This window comes from Leopardus geoffroyi, chromosome D1 (assembly GCF_018350155.1).
Source record: "Leopardus geoffroyi isolate Oge1 chromosome D1, O.geoffroyi_Oge1_pat1.0, whole genome shotgun sequence".
Lineage (NCBI taxonomy): Eukaryota > Metazoa > Chordata > Mammalia > Carnivora > Felidae > Leopardus > Leopardus geoffroyi.
In genome coordinates this window covers 9706678-9733945 of record NC_059329.1, presented here as the reverse complement: position 1 = coordinate 9733945, position 27268 = coordinate 9706678, and the positions used below count along the sequence as shown (strand labels likewise).

Below are 27268 nucleotides of genomic sequence, written 5' to 3'. Positions count from 1 at the left end.
CTCTGCCGGCCTCCGTCTCCGAGACTCCGGGAGAGCCAGGCAGCGCGGCCCAGGCGGCGGGCTGTGGTCAGCCTGTCCCCGCCAGCCTTCTGCAGTGGCTGACATGGACTCGGGCGATCTCAGAGCAAGGTATTATTTACCCTGCTGACGTCAATGAGAACATATTATCCGCTGTCCTTTTCTGGAGCCTGAAATGGGCACCAGAGCTCAGGGAACACAGCCACCTTCCAGACTTCAAATAAATTCCACTCAAGGCCCGATGAGGTAAAGGCCCCATCTCGTCCGTCTGACATTCAGATCACCCAGGCTCTTAGAAAACAAGTTGTTTTTATTTTAGTTCAATTTTATGTTGGAAACATAAAAACAGTACATTTTCTTCGCAGAAAATTACCCCCTTTAAATTACCATTTGATAACAAAGATCATTTATTAAACTGCATTTTAGGCAATTTTCTAACAGTGAGGGACAGGTTACATTTTGATTTTTATTTTTTCACATTGGAGCTATTATGATTTGCACTCAAAATACCAAAGCTATTGAACTCACCATTTTTTCTTAGTAACTTAAAAAAAAAGCACACAGAAAAAATAACTACAATTAGATTTTTATCAAAAGGAACTCTTTCACAAAACCAAAGACCAACCCTCCTCCTTTCAGAAATAAGCAAATAATCTTGCCCTTTCCACAAAGTGCAAATATCTCGATCACTTTTATTTCTTAAATTGCAGTCCCCTAAGAGAAGCGGACCTTTTCTTTCTGCTTCTTTTCCCTTCGGAGATCTTGGCCAAGGCGGGTTTCTTCCACCCCTAGTGGGAAGCCATCGCCACTCGCATGGCCTTGATGGAGATGTTGAACCGGCACACACATCACCCAGCCAGCAGCCGTCCGGGTTTTCGCTGTTGGCTCATGTGACCGTATCCTAGGCCGGGGTCGTGTTTCTCCAGGGTGCTGTTTTGTACTTCCTCTTTCACAGCTCCCCTCTACCCACCCACCCACCCACCTACCCTGCCTCTGTTCAGAGTGGGTTATCTTTTTTCATCCCTCAAAGTGTCTAATCAGCACTTGTGTCTGACGGACCTTCCCTGTAAAGAAATGGTAAGGTCCCTCCTCGAGGCCAGGCAGCTTTCCAGATTGTTCTCCAAGGGCCTCCCTGGGGCTGAGCCCGGGGGGTGGGGTGAGCAGAGGCTCCACCGTCAGGGCAGGGTGAGCACTGCCACCATCCATCCGCTCCTCCTACTCCTCTAGGAAGTGAGCGTCATGCGACTAGAAGGAACCAGACATGCGGGCTGGGAGTCTGACCTCCGGTGGTTAAGCGGGCCCTTGAAGGATACGGGGTCCAGGGCTGTAGCCTGTCCCTGCAGGCGCCTCTTCCCCGAAGCCAGGCGGCTGCCAAGGGGAGAATCCGGTTGCAGGGCCAGAGCCCCCTTCAGCTGCTACTTTGCTAAGATGGGGCTCTGTTTGGGGGCTCACTAGGAGAGTCCAATGCTACCGCGGTGGGGGTGGTGGGGGAAGAGCCTGCGTGAGGAGCTGGAAAACCCCAGAGCCTGTCCTGGCCCCTCCTGCACGGGCTCTGCTCGCTCTGTCAGGTCGCCTCAACTTGGAAGAGCCTTGGTTTCCTCAGCTGTGGGAGGTGAGCCTGTGTCCAGCTAACTTGATAGACTGGTTACTATCAGCTAACTTGATAGTACTGGATGAACGTACACACGTTCTCACGCAGGGGAGCTGAGGGCCAGGGTGGGAACCGGCAGGGCTCCCGGCTGCAGGGTGGGGTGTGAGCGGGAGGCTCCATGTGGGGGTAGGACACCTGCCTGCGCCCCCACCCCCTCCGGGCCACTGGCCGAGCAGGGCCACACACTGCGCCTGGCAGAGGACGTACGTCCATGAAAAAAAGGTTTTTGTCTAGTTCAGAAACACGGACAGCTGCTGCTGCTCTTGTCTTTCGCCCTTCTGAAGATGTTTTGGGAAGTTTTTGTAGCCTTAACACGGTGATCAAAGATTCCTGCCTATACAATGACTCCAACTTACTACCTGTTCTCCAGTTTTTACCTTTGATGTCTACGTACAGAGAGAGCGCGCGGCTCGGGCGGCTTCCGAGGAGGCAGTAGAGATAGCCCGGTTGAGGGGTACAGATGTGGCCAAGGTAAGCCCCCCACACGGGTCCGAGGACACACTGTACGTTCTCTAGAGGAGGAGGAATGTGAAAGAGATCTGGAGTAGGACAGCCTCTAAACCAAAAGGGTGCTTACGTGTAACTGTTGACAGAAGCTCTTAAACGTGATCCGTGGACTCGCGCGGCGACCCCTGTACTTAAGCACCACGGCCTAGAGATGGGGAGGGCCCCGCCCAGGAAACCACTCATCTGATGTATCCACGTCCCTGAGCTGGTGGCCCTTCCCCGTGGTTTCTGGTTGGCCCCCCAGGCACCCCCGGGCTGCATACACCCGCTTCTTCCCGATTCCGGGTGCCCCCCGCTCCCCCCTGAGGTGCTAATGACAGCGTGGGGACAGAGGGGGAGAGGCCTGGGGGTGGCGGGAGAGTGGCCCGTTTCCTCCCCAGAAGGGCACAGGCCCTGTCCCACCTGACTCAGGAAACAGCCTAAGTCCCCAGCCGGGCTTGAGTTCTGAGGAACAGAGGGAGTCTGACTTTGTCTTTCCGAGGGGGAGGAAGAGTTTGGTACAGGGTCCTTGGTGCCAGGTCTTAGTCCTCCTCCATGGGCCCCAGACGTTAAGTGGATAGCGGAGACGGGGCACTGCCGAGAACCTTCTGCCCCGTTCTCTAGATACCGTGAGGGCAGTGCCCGCTGGGGGTGGGGGTGGGGGGTCAGTGTAGCCCCCCAGGGCCTTTAAAAGGGAGGATTTCTGTTGTGGTAACACGGCGTACTTGCCTTACAGGGACCAGCATATCAGTTGCATGTAAATCCCAGAGACACACTTGCCCAGCTGGAAATTGCAGACCTAGTGCATTTCTCCCAAAGCAGAGACTGATACCCCTGGATTAAAAAAGAACATAAAAAATAAAAGTACCACGCGTATTGCACTTTTTGCCGAATGACATTTTTACCTCACGTTCATCTCACCAAAGTCTCTTCAGAGGAGCCTGGTTTACAAGACAATAAAGCTAATGGTTACTATACAGTAGTGCACACACTGCTAACGTGAAACAGACTGGAAAGAGGATTTCAAAGAAGCCTCACAAACAGAGCAATACGAAGCCTTCTTCGTGTCATCTTAGTGTGTGTGAAAACTCGGAAGCGTACAGAGGTCACTAGTTAGGGGACAGATCACACGGGGCTGGGAAAACACTTGACCACCACCAGTCTCCGCTCACCAGCTTACATTTCAGTCAAGACGATCGTTGTGGAATTTATTGATTGCTGCTTGAAATGAGGAAAGCAAACGGGAGCTTACGACACGGGTCCGGCAGAGTGGTTCACGCTGTTCACTGGGGGAGTGCCTCCCAGGCCTGGTGGCTGCTGGGACTGTCCCCCCGGGCCGGCCTCACCTGTCAGCCACAGCTCAGAGGTTTCCCAGGCTCATGGCCCACGGCCTCTGTGTCCACCTCCAAGTGCCATTCTTGCGACCCCAGTTTCAGACCGGAAGGCATTTTAATTTCACAAATACTACAGCGCTTCTGTAGATTTCGGAAAAAAATCCTTTAGTCTAAAATCAAACCGTGTTTCATAACTGGCTTATTTTGCAGACTGAAAACAGGTTAGAGATGGTAACACAAGCATCGCTTAAATGAAACGATGTTCTCTATCTTCCGAAACCATGAATCTGAAGCACGAGGAGGAATAAATAATCCACAGAATGAACAGAATTCATTCCTCCTGGGTTTTCATGAGTTGTGGCCATCAAAAAAACAACAGTCCTCCACCGCACCCTCTCTTGCTAACCCCGGACCCTCACCCCGCCCCCCCCCTGCAGAGCCCCTCCCTGATACTGGGCTAGGGGCTTCTCACCTGCTCGGGCAGACTACAAAGAGGAAAGGCAACTTAAAGGTGTTTCTAGATGCAGCATCAGTGTAGTGTCTCTCTTTGTGCTTTGTGACACTTTGTGCTCAGCCCAGTCACCTGCTGCTAGGACAGGCCGGGCTACAGGACAAACGACCGTCTGTCAGGAACACTGGGTTTGTAACGCTGGGTGGTTACTCGCTCCTTCTAGGTACACAATGAACCAGCTGGTGCATCTAGCTTTGACTTCCTCTGATGAGTGAATTGGAAGGGTTAAGGTTACGTTTCGCTAGTCCTAGAACGTGTTTGGCAGATGGTCTGCTAGATGGTTAACACATCTGTGGTTCTGAATATTGCTGTAATACTTGAACATTTCATTACAAGTTAAAACTTTGAAGGAAATGAAGAACGCGATTCCCACATGGTGGAAAACAAACTCCGAAGGGACTTTGGATTCAGCCTTGACATAAATGGAAAACTGTTGGTTTCTACAGAAAAGAAAGAATTAAAGCACAGTCTGGGCAAAAAAGGCACGGCACTACCACTTCACATGGGAGATCGAAGTTCATTTTTCTTGTCCTTAGAATTGCTAAGCCCTACATGAAACTGTCCAAATGTACAAAGCTCCATAAACTACTAGCAACATAGAGTATAAAGTCAAAGTAGTGACTACATTTTAAAAGAGCCGCAAGGCCCTCTGAAGACTGACCGCCCGGGAGCAGCGGTCTCCACAGAAGACTCTGCGGGAAGAGCCCATCCTCCCCTGGCCCAGGGCCGGTGCTCCCCGGTCTCCACTGCGTGGGTCTCTTGGTTCTACAGGTAACAGAGTAGGAGCCCCAGAAACCTCTGAAAAGGGAGGGGGTGGGGGAAAGTCACTGCTCCGGGTGGAGACGACTGCCAGTATCAAGGCTCAGTCCCGGCTGTCACTCAGCAGCCCCTGAAACAAAGCTCACGTCCCCCTGCTTTGCAGTGGTCTTGGGGACAACCTGCATCAGCAGCTTCAAACTTAGGATTCGGTGACCGAGCACAATTTTCCTTCCTATGCGTCAAATCCCACTACGTATTCTTGACCTGCCTGAACACGACGGGCTGTCGCTTGGCTTCAGTGAAAAATATATTGCATTTTTTGTGTGTTTCGTTTTGCCCAGATCTAATGGCACACAGCTGTTCACCAAGGTTTCCCCCGATAACGAACTGCTGTAGGTCTACAGGAAACCTAGGTCTGGATGTCTCATGACAACATCTGTCAGCGCCTCCCACCGGCGTTTCTCCACTTGATCTAAGGGCACGGGCTTCAGCTCCGACGTGTTCCAGCCCCTCGCCCCACAAGACCGCGGTGAGACAGAGCCAAGAGGAAGCGCTGCGCGCCTGGCCAGGCCCTCTTGATTCCAGTTGGGCAACGTGGTTTTCTCCTTTTGGGAGAGGGCAGGAAAGTAAGCTTGACACTTAAAAGGCTGGAAAAAAAATAGAAATCCACATTCTTCCCTCACTTGACCCGCCTCACTTCCTGCGCTGAGGTTAATTTACCAGGACGTAGCCCCCGTGCTGTGGATCCACAGCCTCCAGCATCTCACAATCGAAGAGTCCAGGGAACTCGGCGAGAGCCAGGGGGTCGTAGCTGGAGGTGGCCTCCTGCAGTCCTGAGCTCCTGGGACAGTCCTGGGCCGGGAGGCCGCTCTGTGCGGCTCCATCCATAGGGTACTGACAGGGCGGGGGATAGTCCGGCTCAGGGGAGGCCGCCCCCGGCAGCTCGCAAGTCTGATAGGGGAAGCGGAGGGGCGCGGGGGCGGCTCCCGCCTGCGGGGGCGGCGGCGGGGGCGGCGGAGGTGGCTGCTGCTGCTGCTGCTGCTGCAGGTGCACGGGCAGCGCAGGGGCCCGGGGCCCGGGCGAGGAGGGCAGGGGCTGCAGCCGCAGGTCCTCGTACTGGTGGCCGAGGAAGGGGCTGTACTGCATCTGCTCCGGGGCGGGTTCCAGGACGGGGCTCAGAGGCTGGGCCAGGCCGAAGGGCGGGGGCGGCGGCGCCTGCGCAGACGCCTCCTGGCGGGGAAGGGGCTGCGGGAACGGGCTCTCCGCTATCTGCATCTGATTAAAATAGGCCTGCAGCTGAGACTGTTTCTGCAGAAAGAGTCGCTTCTGGTGGAGTCTAAATTGGCAACAGCAAAAGAAAGAAGTTTAAATCTTACTCAGGGATAGCAATTTTAATATAAATCCAGGATCAGTCATTCGCTTCCGTCCCTCCCGCTTCTGTTGTCCGCGCAGGAAAAAAACGGGACAGGAACCGACTGTTTGGTTTCTTCTACCTCCTAACTTTCTGTCCCCCGATCCTGATCCCTCAGTGTTGAAGTGCACACACTTTTTGTCTAAGACTGAGCTTTTCTCCCCGTGAAGCAAGAGGCACCTTGCCCACCTGGGGTGTTTCAAAGTGGGGGTGGGGGGTTCCCCACCCAGCTGGCCTCTGGGGGCAGCTGCAGGTTGACAGATTAGGGTGACTCCTGGTCAGGCGTGAGGGCACGGATTACCACCCGGGGCGATGAAGTATAACCCACTCAAACTGCTTTAGGTCACATATTCTGAAAGCTTAGGTCTATTCAAACCCGAAAGGGTAAGGAAACAGCACACTTCGGCCGCCGTCTCCTGCCGCCAGTATCCCGGGACACTGGAACATCTAGCTCAGTCATCACTTCTTGAAACCTATTTTCTACTTAGCAGAGGCAAATGCCATCCCGGCGGGGAAGGACGACACCTCCAGCGACCTCCCTGTCTCACCTGTGTTCCTGCAGCTGCTGTTCCAGGCTCCGCGGGGCTTCCTTACAATAAAGCTGACAGGTGTTCTGGGCTTTGGACAGAAGGCTGGGCTTCTGGAAGAGCAGAAAAAGAATTAGGAGCACGACACTATGATGTCACCCAGGATGCAGTGACCACACGGTACGCTTGCCCGGAGTTGCCCAGAGGACGAAGTCAACCGTGTCCTCCAGAATCTGCGCAGGGTAATAAGGGCACAGACACTGCCTCCCTGAGACCCGGGGCGGGGAAACATGCGGCCCAGTGGCCCTGCACCAGCAGGCCTGTGTGGTGTCCGCTTGACCAGTGTGGCTTTTCCATTTCTAAGAGTCCTCTAGAACTGTAAGGGTCGTGGAGATTTAAAACTGAAAAGGTTGAGTTAAATGTTGACAGCCAAGATCTTAGTGCCTGCTGAATAAACTGGGATCTTTGTGTATCAATTTTAAAGATTTTCAGGCATTAATGCACAGAACTGATACTAAAATTTTGTTGGCCTGAGATTTCTATTACTCACTACGATGCATACCATTAGGAGCAAAGGAACCGGGTTTCTGACTCCTACCGGTGGCCTGATTCTTGCCTGGAGCCTGAGGACAAATCCTTTTCTGCTGTCAATACAAGCACGAGGCTAAGTCTGAACAGGTTTCTAGCAACTACAGATTCAGAGTCCATCTACCAGCCTATAGACAATACAGCATCTCCCCTGAAAAGTCACCAAGCAAAACAGGTTTCTGCTGTGCTGCAAAGCAGATTCTGGGCGAGCATAGTGAGCGGCAGAAACAAGGGGAACGTCGCACCTGGAGTCTGTGCTGTAGGTACTGGGCCTCCAGGCTTTGCCGTGGGGACAGCTGAGGACGCACACTGCTGGGGACAGTGGAGACCGTTTTCTGCTGCTGAGAAACTTCCTCCTGAGGAGCAAGGGGGATGGAAATATTTTCAATTCTCCATGTGGGAGAAAGTTTTAGTTCTGTGTTTAAGCACCTTGGCCAATGTCCGACAGGAACTCCAACTCTGTCAGACTTAATACCTAACGCTTTGTATGTAACTAGTAGGCTGAAGGTTAATCACTTGGCAAAAAAAGGTATCCATTTATCATCTGTAGTAGACGATTACCCAGTCAGGACTGTGGCGAAGGCGCCCGCCAGCAACAGGCCGGTATATTCACGTGGCCATTGAATGCTGTAATACCCGTGATGCACCGAAAATAGGCGCAAACTAAAATTTATTGGGTAAACAGCAATATTTTTTGGTATTTTTAGCATAAATAATCCACTTAAAATATTTAATGAAGTGGCATCAAAAGTAATGGCATGGGAGCCTGAGTGGTTCAGTCAGTTGAAGCGTTGGACTCTTGGTTTTGGCTGACGTCATGATCTCAGGGTTCGTGAGTTCGAGCCCCACATCAGCCTCTGGGCTGACAGTGCAGAGCCTGCCTCGGATTCTCTCTCCCTCTCTCTCTGCCCTTCCCCTGCTCTCTCACACACACATTCTCTCTCTCTCTCTCTCTCTCTCTCAAAATAAATAAACTTAAAAAAAAAAAAGCAATGGCCAGAAACTTCACATTCATGTGAGTTACTGTTTTTGTGTGTAGGCGTGGGGGAGGGGAGCTCAAGGGACACTGTAAGAAGTCGTTCATATAACATCTGCCATATGAACCAAACATAGCTTGAGACTCTACACCTCCTTAGGGCAGTCGTCACCTGGGCCAGCGGGGGTGCGTCTAGCCTGTCAGTGGCAGGTGGCAGCAACAAGGAAAGGTTCTGGGCTGTGAGTTCTCCAAAACGACCTGTTTGCTCCGGGACTGGAATCGATCTTCTAAATGAAACGACACACCCTTCAGGACACACTCCTGCCTCATCCTCATAGAGCCCCCGTGGGAGGGGCCTGGGGCACCCACCTGAGGGCAAGCGCCAGCAAGGTCCTGGAGCTGGGGTGCCGCTGGGGCCAAGTCCTGGTCTGCCTCTGGCCCTAGCTGTTCATACAGCAGCTGCACTTTGTTCAACTCTAGGATTCCTTTGGTTCTAGCCAGATTCTGAAGATGTTGTCTAAATGCCACAATTCCTGAAAGAAAGAACGATGACCAGACATTGAAATACAACACAAGGCCTTCCAGTGATGAGACGTGTGAAACCAACGTAGCCACAAACCCCCTCAAGTCCTGCCACAGGAGAGTTTTACGAGCCCCAGTCACCTTGGGTGAGGGAGGTATCCGACGCCCTGCGGCCCTCTCTGAAGCTCACTGGTGACCTGTTGTGAGCCTCTCGCTTCTGGGAGCTCAAAGCCTGCATGGCTGGGTTGGCAGGTCTCAGGCTGATGAAGGGAGAGGTCATGCGTGGGGACGGCTGATTGGCTAACATGATGTCCTTAAGGGAAGGGTTGTCCTCCAGAAAGTTCAGGTCCCTCTGAACAGACCCCATCTCATACTCAGAGTCCACACTGTCAAGGGAGGGGTTGTCACTCATGGAGAAAATTTTCCCTTTAAGAGAAAAAAAAGAAAAAAAAAAAAAAAAAAAAGACCAAACCAAACGATATATGGCCAGCAGCAAACAGTGCCTTCTTTGAACATGGAATACAAAGCACAACTAGCTTGAGTTTGCACAGTTCCGACATTCTTAGTCTCCCATCTCCACCCAAAACACTCTTCCAGAAACTTTTTCCATGTCAATTTAATCAGCTTCGAATTTAGTGGGGTGTGTGCCCGTAAGATCTCTGACACCCCAGAGAGGCCAGAGTCCTTGATGGATCGCACCGCGCTCACGTGAATCTCGGCAGCTGGGGACCGGCTCAGACGTATTTCACTTGACTCTTTGCGGCTGCTGACCAGGCCTAATTCTACAGCCCGCTGAGCCTGCTCCGTAAAGGACTAAGGCGTAGGCAGCATCCTGAGTGGTGGGGTCACTGCGATTTCTTGGGAGACGAGCAGGGTTCGGGCTGGGAAGACTCACCCGGCGCCTACTGATAGCCTACCTGAACCAGGCACCACGACCAGCTGATTGGTCACTTCTGACAGAGTGTGCCGTCTCTGCCCACCGCGCGTGGACTGGAACGCGTCGAAGGCCTGGCTGGGGTCTTCCTCAGCCTCCCCCTCCGTCTCCAGCCCCTCATCGATAGACGTCTCCATCATGTTGCTGGGCAACGACTGGCACCCCTTCCTCACGAGGACGGGAGGCACAGGGTCCAGCAGGCAGCCATTAACCTAAATGTTGGCGTGACGAGAAACTATCAGTTGCTGCTCTGCTGAGACGTCAAAAACAAAAAAACAAAAAAACAAAACAAAAAAAACACAACGAACCACACAGGAAAAAAATGGCAAGACTTGGGGCACTAGAAATTAAGTAAAATATTAAAAATGCACAGATCTGCTGCTCATGACAACATGTACGTGAGGAGTTAGGGCATGTCAGCTGCAGAGCTCAGAGACAGAAGCCCTTTATGGCCCGAACCGGCACTACCCCCCAAGTTTCTGTTAGTCATCATTATTACAATCAACAGTTTTTTTAGTGGCTTCCAGATGAGCACGGGTATATTAGCTTGAGGCCTACCAGTTATTATTATTTTTTTTTAAATAAGGGAAACGATGAGGAGGAGGAAGAGATAAAAAACAAGAAACCTGCATGGCTCATAGCTAAGAAAAAAAGAGTAGTCATTGCCATTCTTTTAATTGTCAACCACAAAAAATTCTGGAAGGTTCTAGATATATTTTTATGTTCATAATTTAAGTACCTGCCCATTTGATTTAGTCTTTAATTGGTTCTCTGTGCCTGGGGAGTGGAAAAAAGAATTCTTTCAAGACAGACTGATACCACAAAAAGGATCGAGAAAAAAAAGTGCAATGGCAAAGAGCCCAAGTCTTCCCTTATAGAATAACAAATGACTCAGAGCCCCGAAATTCCAGCAGAGGTTAATGAGCACCAGGGCAGCGAATTCTCTCTCCTCCAGCAATGCACACAGCATCTAGAGCTTGTACCCCACGGGGGTGAGCTCAGCACAGCCCCGGAGCGAGCGAGAACTCGGCCCTCCACGGCAGCCCGGCAAACCGCCTGGGGCAGGCGGAACCAGCAGACAGAGGGGACTTGGGGTTGCCAGCTTTCCTGGCGGTAAAAGCCCCAGTGAGGAGGCAATTATTTACTTCATTACTGTAACTACTCCCCTGTGGAAATCAATCCGTTTTCCCCTCTGAATAGCTGCTCAGGAACAGCCGGTCACAAGCCGCTGAGTTCTAAGCGCTGCCTCCACCTGGAACACACTGGGCAGAGCTATTGTTTCCTTTGGAAGCCCGAGCAGCTCATGTATGTGAGAGGTGACGTGGGACATCCCAGTGCCAGACACAGGAAAAACTTTCCTCTTATGGCAACCAATCTGAAGCCACTGCAAGGCCCTTTATTTGGAGAGGGAGACTGTGGGTGACTCAGATCTTTGTTTGCTTGGGGGAGGGGACAGTTATTCCACAAAAACTGCTCTGGGGCCATAGCCGTTACTTGGACAAGGTGGCTAATGCATGACAGGGTTTTAAAGCGACAAGTGGTCATTTAAAAGGAAGAGTGGTAGATGCATTCTTCCTACACTAAGACCAATCTTCTCCACAAGGCACCAGCAAACAAAAAACTCTGACATCTGGCCAGTGACTCTTTAAGCTCCCTTTGGCCCTTCCCTAGGTAAGTGTTCCCTTTTTTTTTTTTTTTGACACACTCAGGAGTTTCCTTGTAGGAAAGAATGGCTCTTTGGGAACTTACACTCATACCTCGACGTTCCTTAACTACAAATACAGTTTTCTAAAAATAGCCAAGGATGATTTAGAAATGAAGAAAGCAACAGAGAAAAGACTTATTAAGTAAATATCTACTGAGCATCTTTACACTTACAGAAACCTGTCAAAATTTTATCAGATCTTTCTTGCAGTATAGCCTTGCAACCAGGTTGGATTTTTTCCTTAAGAGAGAAAAGTCATCTTTTCCGGAGCACTCAAAAGACCTTGCAGTTCCCCTAAATTTATGTTCTTTTCTTAAATTGTCTGCTTATAAATTATCTCCTTACCTAGACTACAACAGGAATGATATCTTTCATTTAAAAACATTTCTTAATTCAATTTCATCCTGGAAAATAATGGCCTGGTTCTGATTTTTCAGATGCTGTTTGATGATGACCAATCAGAAAGCACTGTCAGGAGAGGGAGGAGGGCACTCATACATAGTTCCTAGGTGTGAAACACCTTCAGCTAGAAGTTCATTTCCTGAAACGGGTGATAATCACACCATCCTTGCCTGCCAATTTACCAGGGGTCTGATACAACAAATTGAGCCCTAGGCCCTTGTGATTGAAATAGTGGGCTGATCTACCTAGGTGACCTAAGCTACTAGAAGTAAGATTTTTTGCACTAGGAAATAATCTAGGCTAACGGAAAATTTTAGGACTCCGAAATACATGAGTGAAATGGACATTTTCCAATACACTGTTTTTGTCTTTCCTTAAAGCACAATGGATCACATGAGTGAGAGACCACACTCCAACAGGCAGTACTCATGTAGGAGTCAAACTCTCAGAAACTCTACCACTAACTGGTAACACCCAAGTCCAGCACAACACACGATTCTAGCACAAAAGACCGGTAGACTGTTATGTACTGAATGTTTGTGTCTCAACTGCCCCCCACCCCATACCCGTGTGCCAGATTCACATATGGAAGCCCTGACCTCCACTGAGGTGCTATCTGCAGGTGTAGTCTCTAGGGCGGTCCTAAGGGTGGGGCCCTGACCTGGTGGCATTAGCGTCCTTATGAGGAAAGATACCAGAAAGCTCCCATGTGCGAGCTCTTGCTTGCGCACTCTCTCTCCCCCCATGTGAGCACAGAGGACTGGCCATGGGAGGACAGAGAGAGAAGGTGGCCTTCTGTAAGAGACTGGAAATAAAATTGGTCAGAACCTTGGTCTTCAACTTCCAGCCTCCAGAACTGTGCGAAAATATATTTCTGTTGTCTAAGCACCCCCGGCCTGGGTTATTTTGTTATGATGGCCTGGGCAGACAGGAGACCAGTGCACAATAGTAGCCAGTGGACCTGGAGGCTGACAATGTGTCTTGTCTCACGTGCATCATCAGGGCCAGGACAGCTGGGCGTGTACTGAGATGCAGGCTCAAACTTCAGCTCTGTCACTTATTGGCATGTTGTTCAACTTCGGTAAAGCTCAATTTTTCTCATGTGTAAGACGGCTGTTTGCGGGGGGGGGGGGGGGGGGGGGGATGAACTAAAATATTCTATCTGTTGTTATGATTTCCCGACCAAAAGAGAATACTTTATAACAATAAAAATTTTAAAAGCATGAGAAGAGAACTATACCATTTTCTTTGAAAATATTTTTTACCATCTTGAAGCAATTTAAACAAATAACCAAGTGAGGAAGATAACCGGTTCTAGAAACTTATCCTAAGGAAATAATCAGAGGTATAGTCAAAGATTTAGACACAAGGATATTCACCTGAAGCACATTTGAGGATACAAAACAAATGAAAGTACCTGATGTCCAAAAATAGTAAATAAGGGTACATCTAATACAGTGTATTAGGCCAGTGTTATGTTTTCAGATTGCATGATATGGGAAAAATGTTCATGATGTTATATTATGTAAAAACAAGATACAAAATTACATATAACAATATAATTTTGTTTTAACAAGTCTACCTACTAAGACACCCTCCACTCACCCATCCGCCCATCTGTGATCCACTCTTAGAGAAGATGCTAGAATATGCCTATCTTTGGGTAGTGGGATCGTGAATAATTTTTTTCTTTATCCCTCTGTGAATTTTCCATGTATGATTCTGACTGGTTTTATTTTTTCACTTATAAATCAAAAGTTCAAGTTCAGAACTTAAAAGGTAATCGTCTTACAGAGCCTTAGAGGCATGTCCTTTGCAGACCTCAACAGAGTAAACAGACCTGGGACACTTGCATTTTCCAAGTGTGGCTACCCAGTTATGACGGAGCCTGGGAAATCCTTTTATTATAATGTCTAATACAATGTTAAAAGTGACTAAAAAGCGCGCACGTGTGTGTATGTGTGTGTGTGTGTAAAACTCATTATTCCCATATAGAAAGGAAATGAAAACACTAACTCAGAAAGGTATTTGCACTCCTGCGTTCACAGAACCACTATTCACCAAAGCCAAGATTGGCAACAACCTAAGTGTCCATCAATGGATGAACGGACAAAGAAGTCACATACGTATGTATCTATATACCCCTAATAATAATAATGAAGTATTATTCAGCCATGAAAAACCAAGGAGACCCTACCACTTAACACTATGGATGGACCTTGAAGGCATTACAGTAGGTGAAATAAGTCAGAGCAAGACAATGCTATATGATCTCACTTAGATGTGGAATTGAAAAAAACCAAAAGAACAAAACCATACTCACAGAAACAGAGATAAGACTTGTGGTTACCAGAGGCGGAGGGGGGAGGGGGGCTTGGAGGAGGCGGGTCAAAAGGCACAAACTTGCAGCTGTAAGGTAAGTAGCAGAGGTGTGGTGCACAGCACAATGGCCACAGCTAATACTGCTGTAGGATAGACAGGAAAGTTTTAAGAGAGTATAAATCCTAAGAGTTCTCATGAAAAGGAGAGTTTTTTCTATTTTTTCTTTTCTTTTTGTTGCATCTGTATGAGAAGAGGGATGTCAGCTGACCCTACTGCGGCGATTGTTTACCAACACATGTAAATCAACCATCGTGTATACACCTTAAGCTTACACAGTGATGCAGGCCTATTAGTTCCCAATAAAACTGGAAAGAAATGGATTCTTTTCAAAGAAACCCTTAAAAGAGAAAGGTGGCCCCACAAGGTTTGTGCACCTGCCCCTCGATGGTCTCTGTGTCATCTGGGGCTCTCAGCTACTGCTCGGAGTTGGGTGACTGTCTCAAAAAGGGGGTGTTTTTTGCAGGAGCCCCAAACCAATGTTTCAGTGCAGACTCCCTAAGGGATTTTACTGACACTTTTAAAGACTTCTGGGAGAAAGGGAGAGGTGAAGTCTCTGTGATGGACAGTATCTGCCAGCAACTGCGAGCAGAAATGAATGAACAATACATGCATTTATGAAGCATCTTTTAGGAGACAAAAAATGGGCGGCCCAGTGAATGAGTAGGAAGTAACAGGAACCACAAAGGAGCCACAGCTCTGACAGCTTTGTGTGTGTGCACTTACTGATGGGCCACCAAAAAAGAGGTCCTAGGGAGGGAAGAGGGCACAAGCGTTTTTGCTGACATAAACGAAATGGTCCACAAAGAAGACCAGGGGATGTCTCTGGCCTGGCTAAGTGCCAGGGTAGCACTGCTCTTCCTACCAATGCAAATACACCATCTAGCTACTGTCTTTATCTTTCACAAAATCATTCATTTCCTGTCTGTTTCCTAGTTACGGGAACAATCACAAGCTTTAAAAATAGCTTGCCCTATATACCACAGCAGACAGTGCCCAATCTGTGTTTCAGGCCTGATGCCCTCACAGATAAGCTTTTAGCAGGCTGCATTTTAATTTTTTCAAGGGAATTAGATCTTACAAATAAGTGAATTATGTTGTCCCAATTTATGGCTAAATTTCCAGGTGAGAACACAGAAGCTGATGAGGTTATTGGACATTCTAGGCAATCACCGGCGGAGAAAATAGACTGTCCGCAGGAAGTGGCCTCGTCCTCAGAGACAGGGACTGTAACTCACAGTCAGCAGCTAACACCTGCTCGCGCAGCCTCGCCTCAAGCTGCCTGGTCTATGGTTTAGCTAGACACGTGATCTAACATCTGAATCGGCTCTACCTCCAGAGATCCTGGTTTCTGAAAATGGCACTTACCCTCCCAATCACCTAGGCTCAAAATACCGTTATGAGTCTGGACATCTTTTTCCTGGACCATAATATTCTATCAATTTTAGCTGCACAATCTCATTCATACCATCCCCTCTTCTATAGTTCCTTGAGCGCTAACAGTCCTGGCCTTCAACACGTCCTCTCTGGACACCTGCTCTAAGCTTCCACTGTCCCTGTCCCCATCAAATGCAGGCTATGTACCTTCCAGGATGATTTCTGAGGCACAATATGGATTTGGCCTAGAGAAAAAGCCTACATTCTTGGGCTTGACATTCAAAGCTAAGCTACTGGTCCTTATTTCATACAACTCCCCTTCACATGTGCTTTTCCTCACACACACACTGAGCTACTGCTCTCGTATGCACCTCAGCTTTCCTGACATTTGCTTGCTCAGACTCTTCCCTCCACCCAGATGCCATCCACCCCTATTCCATCCCATCCCTCAATTCCCAGCTCTGATAGTTCACCTGGACTGTCCTGGTCAAACTAGCTAAAAGCAAGCCCCCCTAACTTTTTCCAGTTGTGCAGCATTTTGATTTAGGTATCTAAGGGAACAATTACATTTTATCGATGTATTCAGCACCTGGTACTTTGTCTTTAGCTCTGCATCGTGTCTCTTCTGCTAGACTATGAAATGGAGGCAGAATTCATGTGAGTTATCTTTTCATTAACTCAAGAGGCTTAAAAGATAGGAAACAAATAATATTGAGTATTTACAGTATGCTCACAATCTCATACACATTATCTCAATTAATCCTCACAAGAGTCTCACAAGAATTGGTGTTCTCATTTTACGAAGAACAGAGGTTCAAAGAAGTTAGTCACCTGCCCAAGTTTACACGGCTAGGAAAATACCGAGTCTACTTAGAACATACTCCAACACCTATGTTCCAAGATCTGCCCATTAATACGATCCTCTGGACATCACTTGATGCTCAGTATATAAAACGCATATTAGAAGTGAAATAAGGGGTGCCTGGGTGGCTCAGTTGGTTAAGCATCTGACTCTTGGTTTTGGCTCAGGTCATGATCTTGTGTTTAATGAGTTCAAGCCCCACACTGGGCTCTGCACTGACAGTGTAGAGGCTGCTTGGGATTCTCTCTCTCCTCTCCCTCTCTGCCCCTGCTGTGTTCTCTCTCTCTCTTAGAATAAACAAACTTAAAAAAAAAAGTTAAGGGGCGCCTGGGTGGTGCAGTTGGTTAAGCGTCCGACTTCAGCCAGGTCACGATCTCGTGGTCCGTGAGTTCAAGCCCCGCATCAGGCTCTGGGCTGATGGCTCAGAGCCTGGAGCCTGTTTCCGATTTTGTGTCTCCCTCTCTCTCTGCCCCTCCCCTGTTCATGCTCTGTCTCTCTCTGTCCCAAAAATAAATAAACGTTAAAAAAAAAAGTTAAAAAAAAAAAAAAAGTTAAGTAAGCATCCATCAAATGACAGAAGCTGTCATCTTCTATGTATTAAAAGCCAACTTCATTCAGCACACAAGGATAAACATACCTCATTTAAACATATTCAAACAAGACAAAGAAAATGCTGGTCCAAAAAAGGTGGCCCATTATTTTGCAGCTACAGCGCATGCAGCAGTAAAGAGTTAATAATAACACAGATGGAAGTTCAACACAGTAATTATATTTCTGTTTTCAGAATTACAATTTGTAAAAAAAAAAAAAAAAAAAAAAAAAAATCCCATATCTATGAGGGATCTAGAAACCTGAAGAGGGAAGGTACTGCTTAAGGAAAGAGAAAGAAGGATTTTGGAAAGTACATATAAGGTCTGACAAGTTACGCAACAGCCATAACAGTAAGACCGCAATGAGAGCCAAGTTCGGCCTAGATATTTTTCTCCCATTTCTGCAAAAAAAACAACACTCCTGAGTGACTTGAGGAAATGACAAAGGTCACCAAAGCCAAAGTACAACACTCGGGGATGAAACTGAAGTCCCGGTCCAACTGCGAGCTCAGAGTCTCCCAAACACGCTCGTACCTTTGGTGTGTCAACACATTCTTCTTCCATAAAGGCTGCTTCTGCCTGACAGCTGGACGCTGGGAATGAAAAGGCCTCCACGTTGGATGCGGGAGGGAGGAGGGCAGACCGCATCAGCCGCACGTTTGGGGAGTGCACGGTCACCGGGAGCCCCACAGTTTGGGCCTGAAAATATGGCAAGAGCAGTTTGGGAACATTAATACTTTCTACACAAATATACAAGATTCTTGGAATAAGATAACTCTTCCGGGTACAACGGAAGAATAAGTAGTTGGAACCCCAGAAACAATTTGATGAAACATGTACGTGGTACAGGTACTGATTTGAAGCAGTCTCAGGGAATTGCTCTACACGTTTCGTTCCTGTTCCACAGGGAGGTGCCTATCACACAGATGACAAGGAAGCTGGTCTCTGTACAGAAGCTAAGAATGCTCTGTTTCTTAACTCAGCAAACACAGGCGGTCTATGTCCTCAGTGCATCACTATGCGAAAATTATAAAGAGAGAAGCCCCTGTGTCTAGGAGCTCAAAACCGAACCAGGGGTAGGTACACACCCGCACACCCACACACGCTGGTGGGGTGAGATGGTTATGTATTTCCTGACAAGGGTATGTGTGCAGAGGAAGAAAAGAGAAGTGGCAGCTACTTGGTGGTGACGGGAGTGTCCCCCTTCCAAGGAGATGTGCGGCCTGAACACAGCCTGTTGGCCCAGTGGAAGGAGAGATGCTTCTTGCTGAGCAGCTTATCTTCCGCAAGTCAACCTACTATAGAAAGCTCTGGATGGATTTAAGCCCATTTTCATGTCTCCTCTGTTAAGAACTCCAAGTAAACAAGCATGATGAACTCTTCTTTCAGAACGTCATACAACAGAGAATCTTGCTTCTTCTTTTTTTTATTTTTTTTTATTTTAGAGAGACACACACACACATAATCTTAGGCAAATTCCACACTCAGCACGGAGCCCGACACGGGGCTCTCTATCCCATGACCCTGAGGTGAAATCAACAGTTGGACTCTGAACCGACTGAGCCCCCAGAGAACCCAGGCGCCCCCAGAGAATCTTTCTTTATGACAATTGGCACGAATTGATTTTAAAGATGAAACTACTGGATAATCCTACCCTCCCATCTCTTTAAAATTAGCAGAATAATTTTTTTGAAGACTTTTGAATGTAACAGACACTGCCAAATGGTTAAGGAAACAATCATCACATTAGTGTCCAAAAGGCAGAGGAACAACCCTTTTCTCTGCTATACACTTGAAGGGACTTAGGGTGATGAGTTTTAACTTCAAACAAATAAAAAGGAACAACATGGTGTAATTTTAGCTTCTCTCTTCCAGAGGCCTGGGTTTGATTCCTTGCTCCATTCCTCACTGTGTGAACATTATCAGGTTACCTAACCTCTCTGAATCCTATTTCCTTCACCTGTATAAGAGGGCACAATTGCTATTTCACAGTGACATCAGGAGTGTAAAAGGTAACATGTAAGGTCTTTCAGTCAGTGATGTCAATTCTGCCTTTCTCCTTCCTTTAAAAGTTTTTTTTTTTCTTTTTAAATGCTTATTTATTCTTGAGAGAGAGAGAGAGAGAAAGCACAAGCAGGGGAGGGGCAGAGAGGAGGGAGACACAGTATCTGTAGCAGGCTCCAGGCTCTGAGCTGATAGTTCATAAATGATAGCTCAGAGCCTGCCATGGGGCTCAAACCCACGAACTGTGAGATCATGACCTGAGCCAAAGTCAGACTCTTAACTGAATGAGCCACCCAGGCGCCCTTCCTTCCTTCTAAATTTGTAATACAACAATTAGCCTGCAAATAAATACCGTTTTGTTCTCAAATATTATTTAATGTTTCTCTGTTAAAATTTTAGGTTGATGGTTTTTGACGAAATATACCTTATATTTAATATACTTTGAACATATTTAGAATATGCTTCATATTTGGTTCGTTCCAACATTAACATCATTAGATATGCTGCATGAGACAAAGAATAAAATAGCAACAATAGCAGGGACGCCTGGGTGGCTCAGTCAGTTAAGTGTCCAACTTCAGCTCAGGTCATGATCTCACAGCTTGTGGGTTCAATCCCCACGTTGGGCTCTGTGCTGACAGCTCAGAGCCTGGAGCTTGTTTTGGATTCTCTGTCTCCCTCTGTCTCTGCCTCTCTCTCACTTGCACCTTGTCTCTCTCTATCTCAAAAAATAAACATTAAAAAAAAATAGCAATAACAAAGTGTTGGTAAAAAGAGAAAAAAAAAACCCAAAAAACAAACAAAAAACATTGTAAACTGTCCTGAGCATGATAAAGAGAACAGCTTTTCTAATATCATCAGTCCTCATGCTTATATCCCAGGCCACTCTTGAGGCTAAACAAGTTTTTTTCCCTTTCAAAGATTAGTCATTTTAAATTAATTTTTTTTTCGGCCCCATGTCACAATATAAAATGTATACTTCCTAATAAAAATATTTCATGCACTCTTCTTACTCTACTCATCATTTTTTCGATCAAAGGCTAAAGCTGAACGTTAATTTCTATTTCCCAAATTTCTTAGGTTGCTCCTCGCGTATGAAAGTAGTCTAAGCTATCAGGGCAAAGCATTACCTAAATGATACGGTGCTGGAAATGGGTACTAACACGATAACTAGGATGTGCTGATCCTTCTCAGTCACCGCCTCTTAGGAGCTGTGACTTTTTAAATGGCAGGATCATGCTGCGTCAGACCAAGTGTAACACATTTTCCTGGACAACTTTCATGTCCAACCTGGATTACAGCAGCCTACTGTGGACTTGCTGTGGACGGACAAAAAACACATTTTTGTGTGACTACCAATCACAGGAAATAGGATGGTAGGTTTTAGCGGTCTACTTTTTAGGATTCTTGCAATCATTGAGGGGATTAAATAGATCTTTCTGGAACAAGGTAGGGTGTAACTATTCAAATGGCATGCTCGGCACTGTAGACTAAAGAATGTGTCATTATAATAAATAGATGGATGACTAATGTCCCAGGGAAGCAGACGTTACCAGTTTCTCCAAGAGTGGCAACAGACAATGATCATGTCCAACTAACTGTAATGACTTTTTAGACCTTATGTTTATAGTCTTGATTCTCGTGATTTTGTGCTCTTTTAGGACCATTAAAATGAAAATCACGTTTTCTCCTATGGGAAAATCTTTAATGCTCCAATAGGAATGTGCCAGTTATGGACAGGCTGTGTGTCCCGTCCACACTCCCACACCTCCAGTTCCCTCCTCCCCCTCCCCAATCCATATGTTAAAGCCCTAACCCCCAACACAACTGCATGTGGACAGAGAGCCTTTCAGGGGGTAATTAAAGTTACATGAGGTCCTAAGGGTGGGCTCTGAATCCGAAAGGACTCCTGTCCCTCTAAGATGAGGAGGAGACACCAGGTATCTCTCTCTCTCTCTGCATATGCAGAACATAAGCTGTGTGAGGGAGGGCATACAGAGAAAGCGGCTGAGAGTTCTCATCAGAAATCAACCCTGATGACACCTTGACCTTGGACTTGTGGCCTCCAGCACTGTGAGAAAATAAATTCCTGCTGTTTAAGCCCCTCAGCCTATGGTACTTTGTTACGGTGGCCCTGGCCAACTACAGGATGCCTTTCCTTACAGTTGTGGAGGGCAGCCTCTAATAAGTAAGCAGAGGAGTACTAGGATGAGTGTTTCATTCTCGTCTACTTACAGTTGACAGAAACCTGGAGCAAAGGACTAGTAGTTGGGACTCGTGAGGGAAAGGCAGGACACGTACTGTCTCCAAATTGTTGCCTGTCGTCAACTAGATGTTAACATCTCTTGCAGAGTATATGGCAAATATAAGTACTCTAAATCACTATAAGATAGGAATCTCACTGTTTTCCAAGTAGTAATAATGGGTACTTTATCACTATACCATTAATTCTTTACGGGCAGGGACTGTTTCCTGGTACAGAAGAAGTACTCTATTTGCTGAACTGAGCTGCAGGTAGAAGTTAACTAATTGTATCTTTGTAGCAAACTTATGAAGTAGGTGCTGCTATTTCCAGTTTATATTTCAGGGCACTGCAGGATATGGAACCCAAGGTCTGTGTGATTCCACGGCTCGTGCAATCTCTGCACGGGATCATGTTGTTTCCTTAATTTCTTATCGTTTCACCAACTACAACTGATTTCTCACTTCTTTATTTTAAAAAGAAAATTTTTTTAATGTTAAATTTTGAGAGAGAGAGAGAGACAAGAGTGGGGGAGGAACAGAGAGAGAGGGAGACACAGGATCCGAAGCAGGCTCCAGCTGTCAGCACAGAGCCCAAAGTGGGGCTGGAACTCACGAGCTGTGAGATCATGACCTGAGCTCAAGTTGGATGCTTAATCACCTGAGCCACCCAGGTGCCCTGATTTGCCACTTCTTTAAAACAATACAACAAAGAATTAAAGGGAGAAGCCTCTACTAAAACTTTGAGCCCAGGGAAATCTATTTTTTTTTTTAACAAGTTCAACAAACCATGAGAATGTGAAATCTCCTAGGGAAGGGAGCATCTTCTTGAGCCCAGTGCCTGCTGCTTAGCATCCAGAAGGCACTCTGGACAAGCCTACTGAATGAACACTGAAGACTTCTACTTCAATTAGATACATTTTCAAGTCTCAGTAAGTAGCTTTCTATGACAATTTGGGTCAGTGCTTAAAATGAAAGTAACTCATGTGGTGCTTGGTAATAAAAAAATTATCTAACATAAGAAGCTACGTTATAGATCTGAACTCTCAGCCAAATCAGACATAACTTGAGCTCTCCCAGGGAATCTTCTTTAAGCTTCGGTAAGAAAGGTGATCATGTGCCGTAATACGCACGTGCTCAGGGTCAATCATTTACATAACCCCATCCCCTGGCCTGTGTACTGTGAGCAAGAATGAAGAGAACTGGGAGGTAAAGCCTGCCACAGCTTTGGGGGGGGGGGGGGGCTTTCCTGCTTCCTACCCTGCTCCCTGTCAGCATTTCCCAGAGGGGAGGGGTTACCACTACACCTCACTGTTACTCCCCCAGCTTAGGAATTTTCATTGTATCCCTCTCCTGTCTTGAAAGCAATACCATTCAACTCTGGAACTTTGAAGGATTCCAAGCGCTCAGAGAGAATCTGACCCAATATTTGGAACTCTGTCCATACGTGACATTAGTATCAATATTCACTAAAGTATGTGTAACAGTGTATATACCATTTGCCTACTAAGATCAAGATGATCTTAGTTTTGTTAGGTCCTCCCGCCTCACATGTTCTGTAGAAGCCAATGCAAAATTGTACTAAATTCTGTAAACTTTGTTACACTGACAAACAAGAAATATATGGCCAGAACTTCTGCTCCTACTTGTCCTCTGAACAAAGCAGGCACTCACAGAAGCCAATGGGAATCCTGGTAGATCATCTGAATGAACCATTCCTCTCCTCAGCCTCTATGTGGCTGATTTCCCAGCTTCCTTTAGCCTTGGCCTCTATCCTGGGATCCAGATCTTCTTCCTCTCAAGCAATGGAGTCCGGAGTCCGTGCCACCCCTGACTCTCCCAGCCTCGGGCTTAAGAAAGGGACCATTTTCAAGTCATGGCTGTTCCTTCCTCCCTAACATTTATTACTTTATAAAATAAACATTTACGGAACACGCTCTAAGTGTTGCACAATTATCAACTAATTTAAACATCAGAACATTCTATGATTACTCCGTTTTATAGATTTGGAAACTAAGGCACAGAAAGACCTTGAGTAACCTTCTGAAGGTCAGGTAGCAGGAGGTGGCCCAGTCTGGGCTTGCTCCATAACGACTGCTTTAACCACCGTGTTACGGTGCCTCTGCAAACCACAGCCGAGGGCGTCCAGTGCCCCCTCCAGCAGGTCTGAGGTCAAGCCCGCGGTACTTACTACTCGTCTCCCAACTGCTCTCTCCAAAGTTCTTCTCTTCCCTGTCCAATCTTTCCTTCCCAATGATGTCACTGATTAATAGATTAAAGCCGGGATATGATTTTATCACTTTCCTGCTGAAGCCTCCCACCGTTCCTCCTAATTTCCGGAACTGTAAGTAAACTCTTTACCTTGGCATTGGAAGCCCTTCACAGCACGGCTCCAACTTTTTCATTTCCCTGGTATGCTTCGGTTCCGGTGGGCTACTCGGAGCCTACCCTGCCCTTGCACACTTGAGTACTTGTGCTCGAGCTGCTTCTGCAGCCTCCATACCAGGCCTCCCACTATCACTACCGCCCCTGCCCCCACCTCCACATCCCCGAGGATTCCAGATCCGTCAAAATGCTGTCTCTCCCACGAAGCCTTTCCATTCAGAAGTGTCACTTTCTCCTCTGCCCTTAGTTCTCGTCCTGCATTGATCTCTTTCTGTTTCGAATGACGGTTATTTATGATGTTGTCTCACTTTGCTTTTACACTGTAAGGTCTCCGAGGCCATGCCTGGGTTTCGTACATCCTATCCCCTATCGTACCTAGTAATAGGAGCCTGCACGCAGTGAATCTGCAATAAAGATCTGTCACATGGAATCAACTATATAGGCCCATTACATTAATTCTCACAATAAGTCAGTGATTAAAAAAATGAGAAGTCTTTTAAAACAACTGAAATAAAATTAATCCTTAGAAATAGGAAGATGTTAAAACATTTGAGAATCTAATAATGACAGGCAGAGACTTTACAGAAAAACAGGGTAGAGGATAAATCCTAACCCTTTGTTGTACTACAAGATGAAAAATGTGTCAAATATATGAATAGGCACCTGAGAGATGAGACCACTGGCTAATATGGTGTTACCTTGGCAACTGTTTGTTCAGCCACGGTACTGGGCCGACGCTGGCGGGCATCCAGTCTCTGCTCCACAGGAAAGCTGCTCCTGTGTGATTTCAGACGCTCCACCAACAAGTAATAAATGGCAGCAAAGTGGTTATAGCTCTTGTTCTGTAAAGACTGAAAGAGAAAGCAAGTGCTGAAGTCAAAGAAGCATGAAAACCAATCCAATGATCTACATCTTTCTGAAAAAGGAGGGAAGAAACCATGTGTTCTTAAACACAGTGAACAGTGTGTCTCAAAATAAAAGCTGTTCCAGAATTTAAAATGAGGGGTGCCTGGGTGGCTCAGTTGGTTAAGCGTCCAACTTTGGCTCAGGTCATGATCTCGCAGTTTGTGGGTTCCAGCCCCATGTTGGGATCTGTGCTGACAGCTCAGAGCCTGGAGCTTGCTTCGGATTCTGTGTCTTCCTCTCTCTCTGCCCCTCCCCTGCTCATGCTCTCTTTCTCTTTCTCTCTCAAAAATAAATAAAAATTAAAAAAAAATTAAAATGAAAGAGAGTTTCTCATATTGATTACATAAAGGGTGATACTTTTAAGTGACTCGCCCTTCTACATTCACAGGCTCCATTTATTTCTCTGCATTCAGAAAAAAATACCACCACTTTCTCACGTAGGAAGTCTGCAATGGGGTTGTGCGGTTCCGTCTCCTAGCTGTAACTATGGTGTAAAGTCAGTTAGCAACCTGAGCTCAGAGGCTCTAATTCCTTAACTTCAACACAAGTCCAAACTATTGCAAACTCTGAAGTGAATGATTAAAGTCTTTGGGGAAATTCCTGGTGATTATTTTGGGCTGGAGAGTAACATTTGGATGGGAGATTGAGAGACACTGTGTCTCCGTTGTTAGGTAATTTTTTCCCTTTGTTTTTGCAGTCCCACCCTCTTGAAAGCTTGAAAATAAAGTTGCTTCCCAATTTTTCACACCCCTCGCCGGCCAGCTTCCCCAGGACACTAACGGATGGAGGAACAACAGCTCCCCTGCTTCTCACCCCGCCCGACAGCCAGCGCGGGCGCTGTGCAGGGCACCTCAGACGCAGAGCACCCCTGACAAAAATTACAGGCCTGTGGGACTGCACTTACAGCTGCCATTCGAAATCTACCTCACGGACAAGGACACAAACACATCGCTGAGCACACGATGAGCCAGGCAGGAAAGCCAGTCGGGTTTTGCTTAATGGCAGCATGGTTTGGAGCACTTGATATTCATGAGAAGCATTTTGTGTTCTTTCTTGCTGTGCTTCGTCCATAAAAGCACTGTTTTTTCCTGTTGTGCAGGTAATAAAAATGTATTTCCCTATGGATACGCTACCTACTAAAGGGCAGAAATCAAAGGGATGAGGAACTTCCAAGATTCATGACTCTCTCGGTTCTATGACCCAAAGAACTTCCAATTCTGGAATCCACCTGTTTTTGCCTTCTCAGTTTCTCCAGTTCACAAGCTAAATCCTGAACCTGATTCCTACTCTTGTGGTTTCCTGTTCAGCCCTCAGCCTTGTTCCCCATCTGTGTGTATATTTATTCTCCATATAAAGTAGCTTATGACTTGGATAAAACTCTACCCTTCATCTTACAAGAAATTTTCTACTTTGTTAAGTTCCCATCTTTGTCTTTTTTCAAACCTACGTAAACTACCTCTTGATTTTTTGGCAGATGGGGCAAAGGGAAGAATTTATATATTGAATAAAGAAGCAAACATGAAATAGCCTGATTATAATCCTCAGGGAAAGCTGGACACGCCGAGGTGATGGGAATGGTCATGCTCTAACACCAGGATGGTGGGTGTGGGCACAAGCTTTCACGTTACGGAGCACAGAAGAATCCTAAAATATCTTCAGTCAAATCTGTCATCACTTTACCTCAATGGTTTTCTGCTGATCTATTCCAAGGCTGTGCATCAATCGCAGAACCTGCTCATTAAATTCCCCAATGGATGGCTCATTTTCTTGCCCTTGTGGATAGAGAACAGGTCTCTGAACAGGAACTTCTACAAGCATCCATTTATGCTCCTTGATTTGAGCTATGGTTAGCCGTTTGGACGGGTCTAGGACCAACATCCTTCGAATAAGGTGCTCACAATCTATGGAAACACAATGTTACAAAAGTCACATAAATCATCTTGTACTTCAGGGTATTGGCTTCAGTCATGTGACTTTGTACAACAGCATTAATCTCTGTATCCTCCACAGTGCCCACTGGAAAGCAGAAGTTCAAATGAATACATGAAAGCCAGTTGTATCTGTCAGGTTCACGTGGTGAGTGTTGACACAAAAGTAACCATCACGTGAATGAATACTTAAGAAAAACAGCAGGGTGTAGGGCTGTCTGATTCTGTGCTAAAGGAACCCTTCCATCGTATTTCTCAACTGAAAAGATCTAGAGATGGACTGAGATTCTGCTGAGGACAAAAACAAGCCTTCTTCCTAGAAGGAGCACATAAATGGATCCTGAGCCCCTTCCGAGGCTGATACATTAAGGGTAAGTGAGTGAGGCGAGAGCTCTCTGGCGGACTGTTGATCTCCTCTCCCCGTCGGTGTAGCTGAGAGAAACGCACGTGACGCGTTATTTACCTGTGATTACATTTCAGAAACTGCACTGCTGTGACTCAGGCAGCAGCTAATTCTCAGAGCCGACACCATGCTCTCTACCAGCCCACGTGACCGGCCTCATACCCTTCACTAGGCGCCAGACACCGCGCAAGGTGCTTTACAGAGATTAATTCAATTAATCTTCACAAGGCTCTTACAAGGAACCACCGTTATTTCCATTTTAAAGACTGAGGAAGCACAGACAGGTGACATCACTTGTCGATGTCAGACCGCCAGTAAGTGGTGGGCTCGGGATTAAAACCAGGCAGTCTGGCTCCAAGGTCTGTGCTC

At 46.8% G+C, this 27268-nt stretch overlaps 2 protein-coding genes across 6 annotated transcripts in view; one reads left to right on the top strand and one right to left on the bottom strand.

Moving 5' to 3' along the window:
• The window catches only part of PPP2R1B (protein phosphatase 2 scaffold subunit Abeta), a 32793-nt gene extending 29757 nt beyond the window's left edge, over positions 1-3036 (top strand). Inside the window, exons 16-17 of one of the 2 annotated variants that reach the window (XM_045482759.1) lie at positions 2063-2140; positions 2892-3036. In XM_045482759.1, the coding sequence (XP_045338715.1) occupies positions 2063-2140; positions 2892-2984 (171 nt within the window). In that variant the 3' untranslated portion in view covers positions 2985-3036. Of the gene's footprint in view, positions 1-2039; positions 2141-2891 lie in introns of both variants that reach the window. The other variant, XM_045482760.1, reaches the window with a different exon arrangement.
• Positions 311-27268, bottom strand: part of SIK2 (salt inducible kinase 2) — a 124154-nt gene continuing 97196 nt past the window's right edge. For 3 of the 4 annotated variants that reach the window (XM_045482754.1, XM_045482756.1, XM_045482758.1), the window contains 10 exons: positions 26249-26469; positions 24361-24513; positions 17567-17731; positions 9701-9929; positions 8925-9209; positions 8631-8794; positions 7531-7641; positions 6719-6810; positions 2885-6095; positions 311-2181 (listed from right to left, as the gene is read on the bottom strand). In XM_045482754.1, coding sequence (XP_045338710.1) covers positions 5471-6095; positions 6719-6810; positions 7531-7641; positions 8631-8794; positions 8925-9209; positions 9701-9929; positions 17567-17731; positions 24361-24513; positions 26249-26469 — 2045 coding nt within the window. In that variant the 3' untranslated portion in view covers positions 311-2181; positions 2885-5470. The remainder of the gene's footprint in view (positions 2182-2884; positions 6096-6718; positions 6811-7530; positions 7642-8630; positions 8795-8924; positions 9210-9700; positions 9930-17566; positions 17732-24360; positions 24514-26248; positions 26470-27268) is intronic. The other variant, XM_045482755.1, reaches the window with a different exon arrangement.